Source organism: Amphiura filiformis, chromosome 15 (genome assembly GCF_039555335.1).
Source record: "Amphiura filiformis chromosome 15, Afil_fr2py, whole genome shotgun sequence".
NCBI lineage: Eukaryota > Metazoa > Echinodermata > Ophiuroidea > Amphilepidida > Amphiuridae > Amphiura > Amphiura filiformis.
Genome location: NC_092642.1, coordinates 40,292,231 through 40,307,573, shown reverse-complemented (window position 1 = coordinate 40,307,573; position 15,343 = coordinate 40,292,231). Strand labels below are relative to the sequence as shown.

Below are 15,343 nucleotides of genomic sequence, written 5' to 3'. Positions count from 1 at the left end.
GCTCTCATATCATGTCCCACAAAAAATACTGTCGAAACGCCATAAACGCTCATTCTAGATCCCTTAAACCCGTTTCAATTATGTTAGTTTTGTGAACATGATATGCATGCATATTTTCGATATACAAAGTATGCTATGTTGTTTTTGTTGCTTATTTGTTTACGAGCTCGAACTTTTTCTAATAAATGGACATTCCGATAACGATCATCCATTTATGTTATATTGTATACATTGATCGTTTTACTTCAGCTATATAGCATTTGTATACTTTATAAAAGTAGCAAATCGATATACACAAGCAACTAGGGTGAGTAAAAATAAAGTCACTTATCGTTTCTGGTCACCGACATATTCATGACCCCCGTGCCAGATTATGGGGAACCCATATCTAGAACTTTTAAAGTTGTCTAATCATCACGGTGAGTAAATGATTGAGAACGTTTTCTAGGCCTATACACCTTTACTATTAAAGGAGTATTTCGTGATCCTAGCATCCTCTTTTTATGACATTTTTCAGTACATAATCCACGAAAAAAGCATATTCCCAAAAGTTCAGTTGATTCCGATTTTGCGTTTGCGAGTTATGCATGATTATGTGTATTACACTGCTCCAAAAACAATACGTTGTAATTTCGTTTTGGTGCACCAGAACGAAAATCAAATTTCACGATATCTTTGCTAAACGAATTAATCTGCAAGAAATATTTTGTACATAAACATAATGTAGCCAGAGTATTCCAGTGATATAAAAATCTCAACTTTTTTTGAGAAAAGTGGGGGGATGAGGCTGTGGATCACGAAATGCCCTTTTAAATAGTGTAATAATAATTATCGAAACGGCACAAGCGGCACACAAAGATGAGAAGAAATCTATTCATCTTCTTTGACAAACTATAAACAAAAAAAATCGCTTAGCCTCCCCTTCCGAACTGTCAAAATACTTGCCCCCCCCTTTTTTTTTTTTTGATATAGGGCCTACTTCTATATAATTCACCACCCGGAGGTATAATTGTTTGCACCACCTCTGCATTACCTCTTGTTCGGTCACTTCGGGAGTGTTCATAAATACTTTGGTGGGTGGGGGACTTGGAACCTCGGGCATCAAAATTTTTTGATCCCCATAAAAAAGGTGAATTTTTACCCCCCCCATTTTTTATGATCTTTTTTTTTTATCACCCCTCCCTTCATGTCCTATAAAAAAAGATATTAACTCATTGTCTAAAAATTACAGTTAGTACTTATTAATTATGTTACACCCAAATTGTAAAGTAGGCAAAATTTGTTGATTTGAAGCATGAGAGTAGCCTACACAATTATTGAATATTTGACATTCATGCGCACGGAGCGGGCAAAAATTGGAATGTGCATGTCGTATACGGTATACATTTTACCCCGGATTTTTATACTCAAATTTTTTGGATCCCCCCTATAATAGGACTGAATTTTTATCCCCTTTTTAGGGAGTGTTCGGAAATACTTTGGTGGGGGCCAGGCTGGGCACTTGGAAATTTTTGGCGTCAAAACCTTTTGCCCCCCCCCCCCCACACACACACCCCCACTCCAGGAGGTTAAAAAACTTTGCCAGGGGATGGTCCATACATTCACCCCCCCACGCCTGATAATGGGTTTCTGACCAAATCAACCTCATATTTGCCCCCCCCAGGATTTGCCCATTTAGCCCCCAAAGTGCAAATTTTGCACGCTTCGCGCGCATTTGTTCCATAAACTTCTGTCGCCAAAAGGTGCTGGATTAGTATAGGCCTACTTCAAGAATTGTTTTCCAACTCGGACTAGCGGCGAGTCGGACTGTTGCAGTGGTTTTCATTTTCGGACTAGCCTACGCGCATGCTTTTTTTTCGGACTAGCGCCGGGGCCGTGCTTTTCATTTTCGGACTGACCGTCGCGTCGCGCCTAGGGAATTTGTGTTGTCGGACTAGAGGCGTGTCGGACTAGCGGCGTGTCGGACTGAGCGGTGCACCCCCTTGTTTATCAGCAGGGGCGAAATCAGCTTTCTTGGTCGGGAGGGGGGGGGCAAAATATAAATTCGGGGGAAGACGAAAAAATTGCTTCATCATTTTGATCCGGTATCGTAATATAGGGATATGTGTAAAGTCCTTGAGCTTCCAAAAAGGCAATAGCGGGCATTGCGGGCAAACTTCCATTTTACACTAAAAAGGGCTCTATTGGTACAATGTGCGCACATAGCCTTTTGTATATGTTCTTTTGGTATTTTCTTGTTAAAACTTTTTGACCAGTCTATAAGAAGCAAACACTTTTTTGACCCCTCCTTTTTTGGAGACTTTAAACATTTTTGACCCCCTCCATTTGCCCAACCCACCTCACCAAGTATTTATGAAGACATTTTTTTGTACCCCCTCCCCATATTTTCCAACTCTCCCACCAAAGTATTTATGAAACACTTCCTGGGAACATGACAATCTTTTCACTTCTGTTAGAGATCAGAAATTACAAAAAAGAACTCAAAATTTCAACCTGATCCAAAAATAAATATTTTGTCAATTTATATTTTTTATTTTATTTACTCACCCTATATGCCCGGACCAGGCTGCTGTCATTTTCTCTTGGGAAAGTAAAAACTTGTTGGCTTTAAAAAAGATAAGCAATTATTTCTTCCTCACAAATTGATCTACTCCAAATTATCTCTCATCAGCATACACAGAGACCATCAAACAAAGAGATAGCCCCTCCAGAGCTTGTTAAATATCACTTGTACTAGTTGTAGAGTGGTTAAAACTCGAAATGACAATATAAAATTTATTGATTATTGTTGATTTAGGGTCCTACATTTTTCCGAATCAATTTCACTCGATAGATTATTGTCCCGGCACTATTGGAATTTAAAGTTACATACCGCTCCAAGAAGCAAGAACTTCGAAGAACGGAAATTTTCACAGCAAAAAGTTTTTAGTTTCTCCACTTTCATGACTTTGTTTTGATTTTTGGTACATGACCTTGAAACAAGATAACTGACAACTGAGGCAAAAGGTGAATTTTTACATATCTATAGTTATCAGCCAATCAGATATCAGCTTTGGTGAATATGCACCACGCCCACGTACTAGATTGCACTGTGTGTCGCAAAGCTTTGTGCACGACTAGCACACGTTGTTATCAGAAACCCAACAAAAGATCAGTTCGTCGACTAGCGCGAGACAGGAAAACATGACATCTGCTGAAAAAACCTGCAATTAAAACGGATTTTTGCTGTGATGACTTCAATGACAGTTATGTTTTTACATAAATCTCAAGGAATCGAAGTATTTGAAAAATTTTGGAAGAAGTTTGATGACAAGTTTTGTGATCACGCAGTTAACTTTTCGTACTAATCAGCTGTGTTGACAGCTGATTCGCACAACGTGGTGAAACTCTGAACTGAATCAAAACAAAGGAAACGCATTGGATAAATCATGGCGTTTGCAACATTGTCACACGTTCAAAATGCAGCCAATTTTAGTCATCAGTATGATCAAGATGCTGCCTCAGCTGCTGAATGTTTGTTAGCAATTGCCTCGTCAAGACCACCTTGGAAACCCGTCGAAAATGCGACAAAATTACACGAGAATACGGCAGTGGACGAAGGCTACTACAGCACAAATACACAACATGACAACGGACAGTACAGTACTCATGATTCTTTGTTCATGGTGGCACGGATATTGGCTGATTTAGACCAATATAAGCCCAGGAATCAAACTGCTTCACCCACTAGTGACTATCCACCAAGTCCTGAAGAGTTGGAACCACAAACTTTCACAGATCTACCCCCAGTGGGTCAGATATTCGCCTCAAATTCTGTGACAAAAAACGTAAACACACCAGGAACTCGAAACACGCAATTCAAACAAAGGACTCGGCGAAGCAAGCCTCAAAATCCACCAGTCAAAAAGCATAAATGTCACTATTTGGGATGTGAGAAGGTTTATGGGAAGTCTTCGCATCTTAAGGCACACTTGAGGACACATACAGGTAGGTGTTTGATTAAAAAATCTTATTAAATATTGTCTGATGTCATGGATGTCTTTGTGCTGATCATCGTATTTTTACCATGTGCTTTGGTGGGCGGGAACGTTTCAATTCGACCGTATTGCGAACCGGTTAGTCTTTGGCAAAGCACATGGTTCTTTGTTGACAACGGAAACAAGAAATAAATGCAAGCGCAACGACCTGTCAAAGCCGGGCGTTAACCGCGGGAAAATGAGTTGTCTGGGCGTATAAATGAACTTGTTTTCTAATATCAAATATATTAGTATTATTATGTTATAGTCATAATATATTTTAAATATATCCTCCCAAATTATATTCGATTTTCGCCAAATCTGCCAAATGTGGTGGCAGTGGTGGGAATGTGTGGGATCAATCATTAATGGCCTAGTGGCAGGGGAGTCCGTCTAAATCTGTCCGGCTCATCTTTTGACTTTTTTAATTTTTAGGGGTGTGATAATTCCCGGGGAGAATTCCTCTTTTCAGCTGATTACCTCTTCTTTTTTTGGCCAAAATTTTACGCGTTTTCTTTTATTTTCAGCCCATATTTGGCGTTTTTACCCTGATTCTACAATGTTTTTCAGCTTTTATAGTAATTTTCCTTGTGGCCTCTCACACCACTGAATTTAAAGGGGTCACTCTTTTCTGTTTTGATGTACTGCAACACGTGGTCCTTGAATTAATTAGAAGGTATTCATCTTAATTAAAAGATGACCCCTACCCCTTAACATTAATAGGCCTGTACTTCTGATTTACGAAACCCCTACCTTTTTTCTCAGTGTGAGTGTTTATTGTTTGTTTATTTCTAAAACAATGTGTTCATTGTTGACTCTATAGTATAGTATTATCTGTCACGAATACAGCATACGTGAAATAAATCAACCTTTGAACAGATAAACACATTGATTTTCTTTTTTCAAAACTCTTGTGTTTTCTTTGTTTACAACTATATGGGAGAAAATTTTGTTTATCGGGTCTATTTGGGTACGTTGCCAAATATCTATAAATAGCAACAAAAACTTGCGCAGACAAGTGTAGGATTGCGAAACAAATCCCGGTTTATATACAGGGTCATATAAATTTTCCGGGGCTATTTGTATCCCGGATTTGTATATATACCATCTTCATTCTGTGGTGAAATTCCCGGTGAAATTATTCTTGATAAATGATAAAATACGGCTAGCCAAAAATTAGTTGGGCGGGTCGAGGTCTGTTTTGTTTACCTCGTGGTGCACGAACCACGTTGTAAAACATGGCCATGTGTTCTGAGAGATGATTGTGTAATCAACATTGATCGACGAGTGCAATTGGTTGATTCTTTGCCGGAAGATGTCTGCATGTGGTCTTAAAACACCTTGAAAATTGTACAATCTCAACACATTTTGACCTCGCTAGCAAATTTCTCATGGTTTAAATTACTTTCTCTCGGGAGAACACTATTTAAACACAGATAATTAGGAATTTCCACAATGGGTTGGTCGTCAGTGACCTTGAAGGCTCGTGCGAGTAAAGCAGCCCCGCCCATCTATGTTTTTCTTTGACCGATATTGTGCAAAGTGTGCCAGTCTCTCGAATTGAAGAAACAATCACTTTTTTTTTTATTCATTCATTTTATTTAGATCTTGTGCCATAGAAATTGATGATCAAGTACAAGTTTAGTAGTGATGAAACCGTACTATAGACTGATGAAACATCGTTAGTATTTTGCATCAGGTGATTGAGGAGACCTGATGGCATTTTGTTGGTATGACATAATTTCTGGGCATAATTTTATAGTAGGCCTACAATCGTGCATTTTGTGCTTTCGGCAGTAGACATAACTTGATCTCGATTTGACATGAAAGTATAGGCCTATATAAATGAGAAAATATACAAGTTGAGACATGCTTTTTTTTCATACATGTGCATGGGTCATATATTGCACTGTATATCTGAGACGAATAGGTATATTCGTCTCAGCTGTATATTATTTAAACAATAGTATTTTTGAAGTGAAAATGGGCGTAACAGTACAGTTTGGGATCAATGTGTCTTTGCATGAGAGCTCCTCAAGTTGTTTTTTCAAAGAACAAAGGCAACATCATGTCGATGTGTTAGAATTCAAAATGATTGAAGCTGAACTCCTGGAGGCAACCCTCATCCAAGTCAGGTCATATCGTTGTTGACCTTCATTGCCACTTGCATACATAATCCAAGCTTATCAACAGCAGTCGTTGGGGATGATATTAAGCAGGTGCACCGAGCGGTCGCGTGTGTAAAGATAACAAAACTACTTTGTGAAGATATAATGCACCTGTTCGAATTGAAACGGTTCAAGGCTTTCCAAATCACAAGAATTGACTGGACTTCACTTCATTGGTAATCATGCAGAATAGGTCTTTGTCTCTGAACACATATAAAAAGTATAGGATAAAGTGGCTCACCTTTTAACCACCCTTTCGGAGACGAAAAGTTGATTGTTATGTCGTTCCGATCTTTGACACCGTTTTTAAAGCACTGAATTGGAATTGGAGAGGCAGTAGAGTCTAAAGTTCTTTGTTTGGCGCGTGGCATAGCCTCCAGTCGCGTGCCAGCCACAGAACTCCATGTATAGGAATGTTTATTGTCTGCACAGTTTAGTTCAGGTCAGCTACTGCTGAGTTCTGCTGCAAGTTCAACTTGTTTTGAATATTGTGACCTCTTTGGTGTGAAATGAATTGTGGTTTGTGCTTTGGAAAGAGCCACAACAATTGGTCGACTTTTTGTTTTGGGAGTTTTGTTTAAAAAGTATTAATGACAATAACAGTTGGTTGGATGTGATTTGGAATTGCCAAATACTAGTACATTGTGTCTGAAGATTGGTGGGTGGTAGAGTGCAGATTAAATCTACAAAATATTAATCACATGTTTTTATATTATTATTGTCATTTTGTCATAAAATAATTAATATGCATATACCACTAAATTTGAATTGAAACTAAGTTGAGTATCCCTGTTTCTATTGTCTATTCCCATTATACAGGTGAACGACCATTCCCATGTACATGGCCAGAATGTCTCAAGAGGTTTGCCAGATCAGACGAATTAGCCCGTCACTACCGCACACACACCGGCGAGAAACGGTTCTGCTGTCCGTTATGCGAGAAAAGGTTCATGAGGAGTGACCATCTGATGAAACACGCTCGTCGCCATGCCAACTTCCACCCAAGTCTTATCAAGAGGCCTAGCAGCGTGGCTAGTTCTACCTCGAGTCAATCAAGCGATACCAGCGACAGCCGCTCGTGGACGTCGACTATTCCCGTTCCGCCAATGGGGACACCGTGAATGATTATGTAATAGCACGGAATACAAAAACTTTTGACTCGCACAATATACCTCTCTTCAGTGCAGGACTGCAGGTATATAAAGAGACTTTATTTATGAATATTCTTAATTACTTTATTATCGTTGTAGCTCATTGATCTTATAACTTTTGATATTTATGATGTGTATCATGGCATTTTAGTAGCTCATGAATGTTGCGCAACATTTAGAAGACCATCTTTGTATGTGATACTTTTCTTTTCTTTTTTAAAGGAGAAACACTTGGATGAAATCACTATGTAGCCAATTGTTATTTCATGTACTTTTGTACTGAATGAGTTGATTAGGTCTGTGCAGTTTTTTAGCATTGATGATATTGTAATAACAGGAAAGTGGAGGAAGATTGGCAAAAAATGCACTCGCACATTTGTGCATGGAATGAAATGAATGCCAAGAAATTGAGATGGGAACCCAAATTTGGGTTGCTTTGACTGAGAGCGAGAGTATAAAAACTCTCAGAAATGGTGCAAAATGTATTACTATCAATCTTAGTAAACAGTATTCTAATTGCTGCTTTGTCTTATAGTTAAGAGCTTGTAAATAATATTTATATTTACATAAACACTATTCTTATTATTAATCAGTTTTCCTTGTAAATATTCCATATAGGGCCTATAATATTATCTTTTATACTCATAAATTGTTATAGCCTTGTATTATTAGTATTTTTGTAAATATATTATCTGAAAGTTATAAAATGTACATGTATTTAAAAATCAGTTATTCCATATTGAGCAAAATTTTTGCTTGAAATCATAACAGGAAGTACCAGAAAAGTTAATAGAAAGCAAAATTAAACTTTTATGCTACTCAAAATTTGAGCTACGCTACTCAAAATTTGAGTAGCATATAGAAGTTTAATTTTGCTTTATATTTACGTTTACCAATACGTATGAATATACACAATTATCTGAAAAGTCGTTTGAAAAATACGGGATTAGAAAGCTAGATGCCAGTAAGATTATTTTCAAAATGAATTTACATGGTGGTCACAGAGCATCCGCTGCAGGAACAGATAAAAAGAGTATTGAAATGGATATATATATATATTTGAATGAATGTAAGGAACAAATCGGAAGTTCATTGGCGTCCTATAAGCGAAAGTGTCCCCTTCCTGAAGCATAAGTGTCAAAAGTTGACATTCCAACCTGAAAGGTCAACGTTGACGGATATTTTTCTATTATTTTTTTTACAAACTATCTTTTTGACTCCAAATCCCACTATTTGAAGATTTTTTGTTTATGGGACGTCATCAAACTTTGGTTTGTTCCCAAAAGTTACGAGATCAAGATGAAATGAGAGAATATTATTTTTCTACAAGAATGTGAAAAGTTATGTTTGATACCGGTACAGTTTTGCCAAATTGACAAAAAGAAATTTACCCAACTCTTGATTAAACATGCCTTTTCATAAATGCGGTCATTTTATATGTGTAATGCTTTGAGAAATGTATATTTTTGTGAAAAGTCTGAGCTTTTATAAGTGTATATAAAATTGCATTATATTTAATCACTTGCTAACGTAGCAATGCACGCTTGTTGTGTGTTGCTGTACCTGTATGCCTTAAAAGTTGGATTTGTTTTTGTGTACAACCATATTTAGATTGTAAATGCAGTTGCTTTATTATGTGGAGGTTAAAGTTTTTATCAAATTTTCTTGCATCTGGTGATGTTGGTTTTCTGTGTGTCACTAAAAATAGAACTTTTAAGTTTTCTTGAAATATTTGTGATTACTTTTAATGTATGTTCAGGTTTTCCACTGAACATGTTGTGTAGTAGTCACTGTCTGTGAGATACAGGACCATTCAATATTTATGCCAGGGGTGGACTATTTGAGGAGGGGAAATCTTATATTTTTATTTGAACCATGAGGGGGGTGTTCAGTTTTAAATGCAGAAGATAGGGAAAACAAGGGGAATCCAAAAATATTGAACAGATTGGGGGGGGGCACAGTATTTGTTGGGTTTTATTTCCATTTTTCCTTTTCCCCCTCATGGTGTAAATATTGAATAGTCTCCAAGTGCCCATGAAAAGTTTGTACAGTTCAATGCAAATCAAGTAATAGATGAAATATATTTCATAATAATCCGAGTTCAGTCTTAACTTCAGAAGCTGCAACATACTATTATGATCTATGTAATAACACTGATACTAACATTTCCTTTTTAAGGGAATTTTATTGCTTGTGCTCAAGCCATGCAGGACAATCTATTTGGCCGTGTCCGATGCTTGAATACAATGCTCAATATGTCATTTTTTCATTTTCAGGGATGAAATGATGATGATGATTTTCAGGGACATCATGTAATGTACATTCCACATCTAGGGGAGCCATAAATCGCTCTCCATAAAACTCGGGAGCCCTGATATCTGATGTCAACCATCATAATTTGTTTGGTCTAGGCAAGGAACTCAGCAAACACCAAACGACGTTCAGTGAACGTTTTCAGAATCTCGAGAAAATGTTAATCCAGTATATCAAACCATGGACGTAAACCTGTCTAAATCAAACCAAAAAGAATGAACAGAAATTGTACACCCCACCCAGTGACGGTAGGCATATACTCCAGTTCAGGGAAGTAAGAATACATCGATCGAGCAAAAGCCTGGATGTCACAGGCAGAATAAAATGTTTTGAAAAGTTGCTACAAAATATGACAAGATATTTTGAATATTTTCAAACAAAGTTTTTCAAAATCGTTTTGGCAATAATGTTTACATGTATACACTATACAGAACGTTTTGATATGCTTTAAAGGTCCGTAACCCGATCGACAGCATCATCCCCCGATTTTTTTCATTGTTGATGAGGTTTTGGTATCACATAATAGATACTATTTTTCTCATTACTATCCTGAAATTTGGCGCTCCAAGTCGATGTATTTCGGAGAAATCATGAATCACAGCGGTTTTTACAGGTATACCAGTTTGTAAACAATGGTAAATACTTTGGAATTCTGGGAGGGAATTATGAGCGAAATATCAGTCACCGCAAGGCGGTGCGCCGTATATAGTTATGAAAGCGGCAGCGGTAAGCGTGGTGTGCTAAATAGCTCAATTGACTAGCGCGTTTGTTTTTTACCGAGAGGTACCGGTTCAAAACCCGGTCTCGGAAGGTTTTTCCTCTCCATTTTACCCAAACTTTTTTATATTCATTTGAAATGTACATATTGCAAGGGAAATATATTTTGTTTCCTTTTTTTCTGAAAGCAGTGCGAAAAAAACATTTTCCGTTCAATACGGGCCGGGCATTGTACAGCATGTCAGCATTCGTCATTGCCTGCCCAGAATGCAATTCACGTATACCAAGGTATTGGATTGCAAATTTGGCTATTTATTGACATTTACGCTGAAAATGCTCTCGTTTTTTCACAAAGCAGCATAAAAGGAGGCGATATTTTATATTATTATGTAATTTTAAAGACAATCCATATCCAAAACCAATAGGGTTACCCCCCTTTAATAAGCAGACACGTTCTAAAAATGTTAACATTTTTCAATAATGTTCTAAAACGTTTGAAAAGCTTATGTGTTTGCTGGGAAACTACCGGATCAACTCCAAACCGCATAAAATTCAAAAGACTATCCCTGGTCAACAAGATTTTTTGCATAAAAAATGTTGACCAGTTATATTTCTATTTTCTTCCAACAAGTATATAAAAATATGGGACATATATAACAATGTCGAAACATTTGAGAACGATTTCAGTACGGTGTACATGGTGTAGGTCGATTTTAGCCTATACTATTAAGTTAAAATGGCTAAGAACATCCCGGGAAAAGGATGGTCTGTATAAAAACCATACTGTTCCTCCTGTTAAACTTATTGTTACCCCACTGAACAATTTTGAAGTATTAGTACTTTTTATATAAAATAAAAACAGTAGTTGTATCCTTGAATTACTGTTAAACTTAAAAGTAAACCATTTTTATTTTAATACTGATGTATTGCTATACGTAATAAAATTGAGTGTTATTCTGACATTTTTGTCAGACATGAAAAAACGTGTGCAACTTGCATGATTAGTGTTTTGTCATAATTAATGGATATCGACTATCATGGGTCCTAATGTGGAGATTAGATCAGTGGTGAAGTATCATATAGACCCCCCTCGAATGATTAGCGTTACGGGCCCTTTTTTCGGCACTAGGTATCTTTCTGGGGTTGACCCTCCAATGTCGAGTTGGTTTGCTATTAACTCCAATCCCCTTTAAATGATAAAAAGTGCCAATTTGTAGTGTCTCTTCAACAAAATCTTAAATGATGATATTTTGACTAGAATTTTCATGTTTTTAAACAATATAATTATTACAATAATTAACATTGAATTCCATTTTACAATAACATTTTAATAACGTGAAAATCCAATCGAAAAGATTTGCTTTTCAATCTTCCCACTGAATGTTCATCAAACGACTTGAATTTTAAACGGAGTGGCTCTCAATCGTTTTGTGATCTTTGTTGATTGAATATTCTGAATTCAGCCGAAAGGATTGATTTTCATCGTTTTTCAATCTTTGACAAATCCTTTCCAATTGAAAAGAAGAAAAAAGATTGACAGTTTTCACCGTAAAGTTTGACATCTCATTCCAACCATATGCAGCTTGGGAATAATTCTGGTATAGGCCTACCCTGCGCACAAGTAGGCCTAGGCCTATTCGTTACTTGCATGGTTCCGCCATTTATGCACTAATGTGCGGGGAGAGCCTCGAACTGGCAGCATACATGAATGGGAATTGAACTAGTCATGACATTCTGTGTAAGGTTACGTAATTGGCAGCATACATGAACTGGCAGCATACATGAACTAGTCATGACATTCTGTGTAAGGTTACGTAATTCTTCCTTCCATGTATGCTGCCAGTTAATTCGAGGCTCTCCCCGCACATTAATAGGCATAGGCCTAATGGCGGAACCGTGCAAGTATAGGCCTAGCGAATAGGCCCCTGACCATAAAAATAGGGTGCGCAGGGTAAACCAAACACGGTGCACTGATGTTTGAACCTTAGGCCTACAAATTAGTAGGCAGGGCCTGAATTTAGACGTGGCAACAGCCGCAACACTATTAGGCCTACCACTTGCCCTCCACCTGATGATTTTTCCAGCCAGGATAGCCTACCATTTTTAGTGTCCTTTTCAAATTGGCCTTAAAATTATGACATGCTGCAAAGCGTATTTTGGAGTAATTTCTGCTTCAACCAGAATTTTAAAACTAAAACATTCGGTTGCTGTTAGTAGGCCTACCCGGCCTCCCGAACTTTTGCCACCCCACTCTTGGTTATTCCTTCATGTAATTTTACACGAAATTAAGGTTAGGCCCTTCACAATTAATTCTTAGTTTCCTGTTTCATGGTTGAAAACCAGGGATGAGGCGACTTTTAATTATTAATTATTAATTATCTTTTATTTTCTTTATTTTAAAATAAGTGGTCGCAACCTACATCAAGCCATTTTGACAAGGAGATGCATTTAATTATTTTACTACTATATTTGATTTTATACATAAGTAATGGTACAATTAGGTTCTATGTTTATTCATCATTATAGATGATATGATCAAAGTCAGAAAGTAGCAAATGGTAGTCATTAAAAGTTATTTTTAAAGAGAAAATCCAAAATGTAAATAAAATAATTAAATATTTTGCAATTCTCTACTTTGGACGTGGGCGGGAAACAGGAAACTAAGAATCAATTGTAATTGGCCTTAGGGCTAGGATTAGGGTTAGGATTAGCTTGCACGAAATAATTACATGAATATGAAGGATCGACCCCACTCTCCACATTCTCATCGAAGAGTTGAAATGTTGAGTTGAAATGTGTAGCATAAAGCCGCGCAGCAACTTACATCCTGCCTTAATCCTCTTAAACTTAATCACGTGACCATATACGCAATGCGGGATAAATCGCAAGTTTTAGGGGAATGGACTAGGATTCACGGTATTGCAATTGCCGCTGCTGAAAACCACGTGGTATAACAATAAGGGCGCACAACTCTAAATCCGTATTTTCGGTTTCTCACACATTTTTTACGCTGACCCCCCTAAATTTCAAATTGATGCCACGGGAAAACGAAATGGCGTATGAAGCTCAAATTTTCAGAATTTTACTTTCTCATTAATATCTACCACCACACAGAAAAAGAAAAAAAATTGAAGAGGTGCTGCGCTGCACATCCCTGGATGGAGTTGACATGGAATGGCTCCCCTTTAAAATTTAATTTTCTTCGGAATGAGGGTTGATCATGACACGAATATGGTCATAAAATGTTCATACCAAAAATAGAGGGGTTATAAAATCATTAAAGGGCTTGTGACTATTAACATTTTCTTGTGCGCTATACACGAGCATTTTCTTATTCACTTTCCATCAAAGTTGTTTGCACAATCTTTATACCCATTAAACTCAAGAACGTTTTAAACCAGGGGGGCACTTAACACAAATGACCATACGTATGTTCCTCCGGAAAGACTCCTCCCCTTTTTGGATTTCGCAGCTCCGAAAGACCCCCTATATTTGACCAAAGTAGCTCTGAAAGATCCTTGATTTTGATAATTTCAGCTCTAAAAGACCCCCAAATTGCTCATTCCTTATTTCTGTTTTTTTCAGGCGATTTTCAACCAAGCCAAGAAAGGCCCTCGATTTTGACTGTTCGCAGCTCCAAAAGCCGTGATTTTATTTGTTCGCAGCCCGGTTCGTAGCTCCAAAAGACCCCTTTTCCCGGTACGCCGTCAGCTCCCAAAGACCCACCACCTCAAAATTCCGGGGGAACATACCCACCAAAATTTTTGATGTGCCCCCCCCCCGCGGTTTTAAACAGGTCATTTGGTTCAAGTTATAAAAACGTTTTGATAACATTAAATGTCAGGTTATATGTGACGTGTCATGTCAAAAGGAGACACTTTTGGGCAGGTTATCAATTTGGAGGTTTTTACATATCTATAATAAAGAGATATTTTGCTCCACAATGCCGTTTTTCCCAATGTAATCGGACATTCCTAAGCGAAGATATTGAGTTTGTAAGTTATGGTATTATAAAATTGGAAATTGAGATATCGGCCTTTAAAAATATTATTGACAATGTTGAGAGTAGGAATTGCCTTGAAAAATATGTCCAAAAATACAAGATGCTAGTTATATTCGGGTCTGAAACTATCAGACAATATTTTTAACATTAATAACATCACAAATTCGCAACAAACCCAAATTGTGAAAAAATCACCCGCGGGCAGATTTTTGGCTATTTCTCCATTTACGATCGTGCCCAAAAGTGTCTCCTTTTGACATGACACGTCACATATAAAGGTTAAGATTAAGAAAACGTTTTAAAACGTTTGTATGAAAAACAGACTACAACAAAATTTTATAAATGTTTTCAAAATGTTATTGTAAAATATTTTTTGCAAACATTTTTGGCCAAATATTTTGTGAACACTTAAATAACATTATGTTAGAATATTTGCAATAGGTTCGGGCTATCAACAAAATGTTTTGAATGTATGAAAACATTTTACCCTTTATATGCCCTTTATTTTAATTATTTAAACGTTTTCTGGTAACCTTTTCTATAACCTTTTGTGAATGATGTCCAAAACGTCCAAAATGATATAGTTTGCAATCACAATTCGCGTCCTGCGAGCCGGGCCTGTGATATCATCCCGGGGATATCATAGCCTTTCTATCAAGCACACAGCCGCACACATTTCTTCACTTCGGAAAAAAAAATGGTTCGAGTTTAATGTGTGCGGAAGTGGGGTCTTAAAACATTTCAGCTGAGATAGGGGTGGGGGTCAAAAACAATTTGGGGTAATTACAATCGTGCAAATAGAAGAAATTACTGGAAATTGAGGGCGCTAAATCACACACAGGCCAAACCCAGGTCTGGGCAAACCAGGCCTGAATGAAACATTGCAATTTCAATGACACAGGCCTGATCACACAGGCAAATCACACGTTTGGTTTAGGTGGAACCAAATTTGACGAAAAACAGACCCGAAATTGC

The 15,343-nt window shown here is 37.3% G+C and overlaps 1 protein-coding gene across 1 annotated transcript; it reads left to right on the top strand.

Moving 5' to 3' along the window:
- Window positions 1–3,024: 3,024 nt before the first annotated feature.
- Window positions 3,025–10,093, top strand: LOC140171637 (Krueppel-like factor 9). The gene is made up of 2 exons (XM_072194926.1): window positions 3,025–3,987; window positions 7,004–10,093. Exons 1-2 carry the CDS (start codon window positions 3,429–3,431, stop codon window positions 7,303–7,305), a joined length of 861 nt encoding a protein of 286 aa, XP_072051027.1. The 5' UTR covers window positions 3,025–3,428; the 3' UTR covers window positions 7,306–10,093.
- The last annotated feature ends 5,250 nt before the right edge of the window (window positions 10,094–15,343 follow it).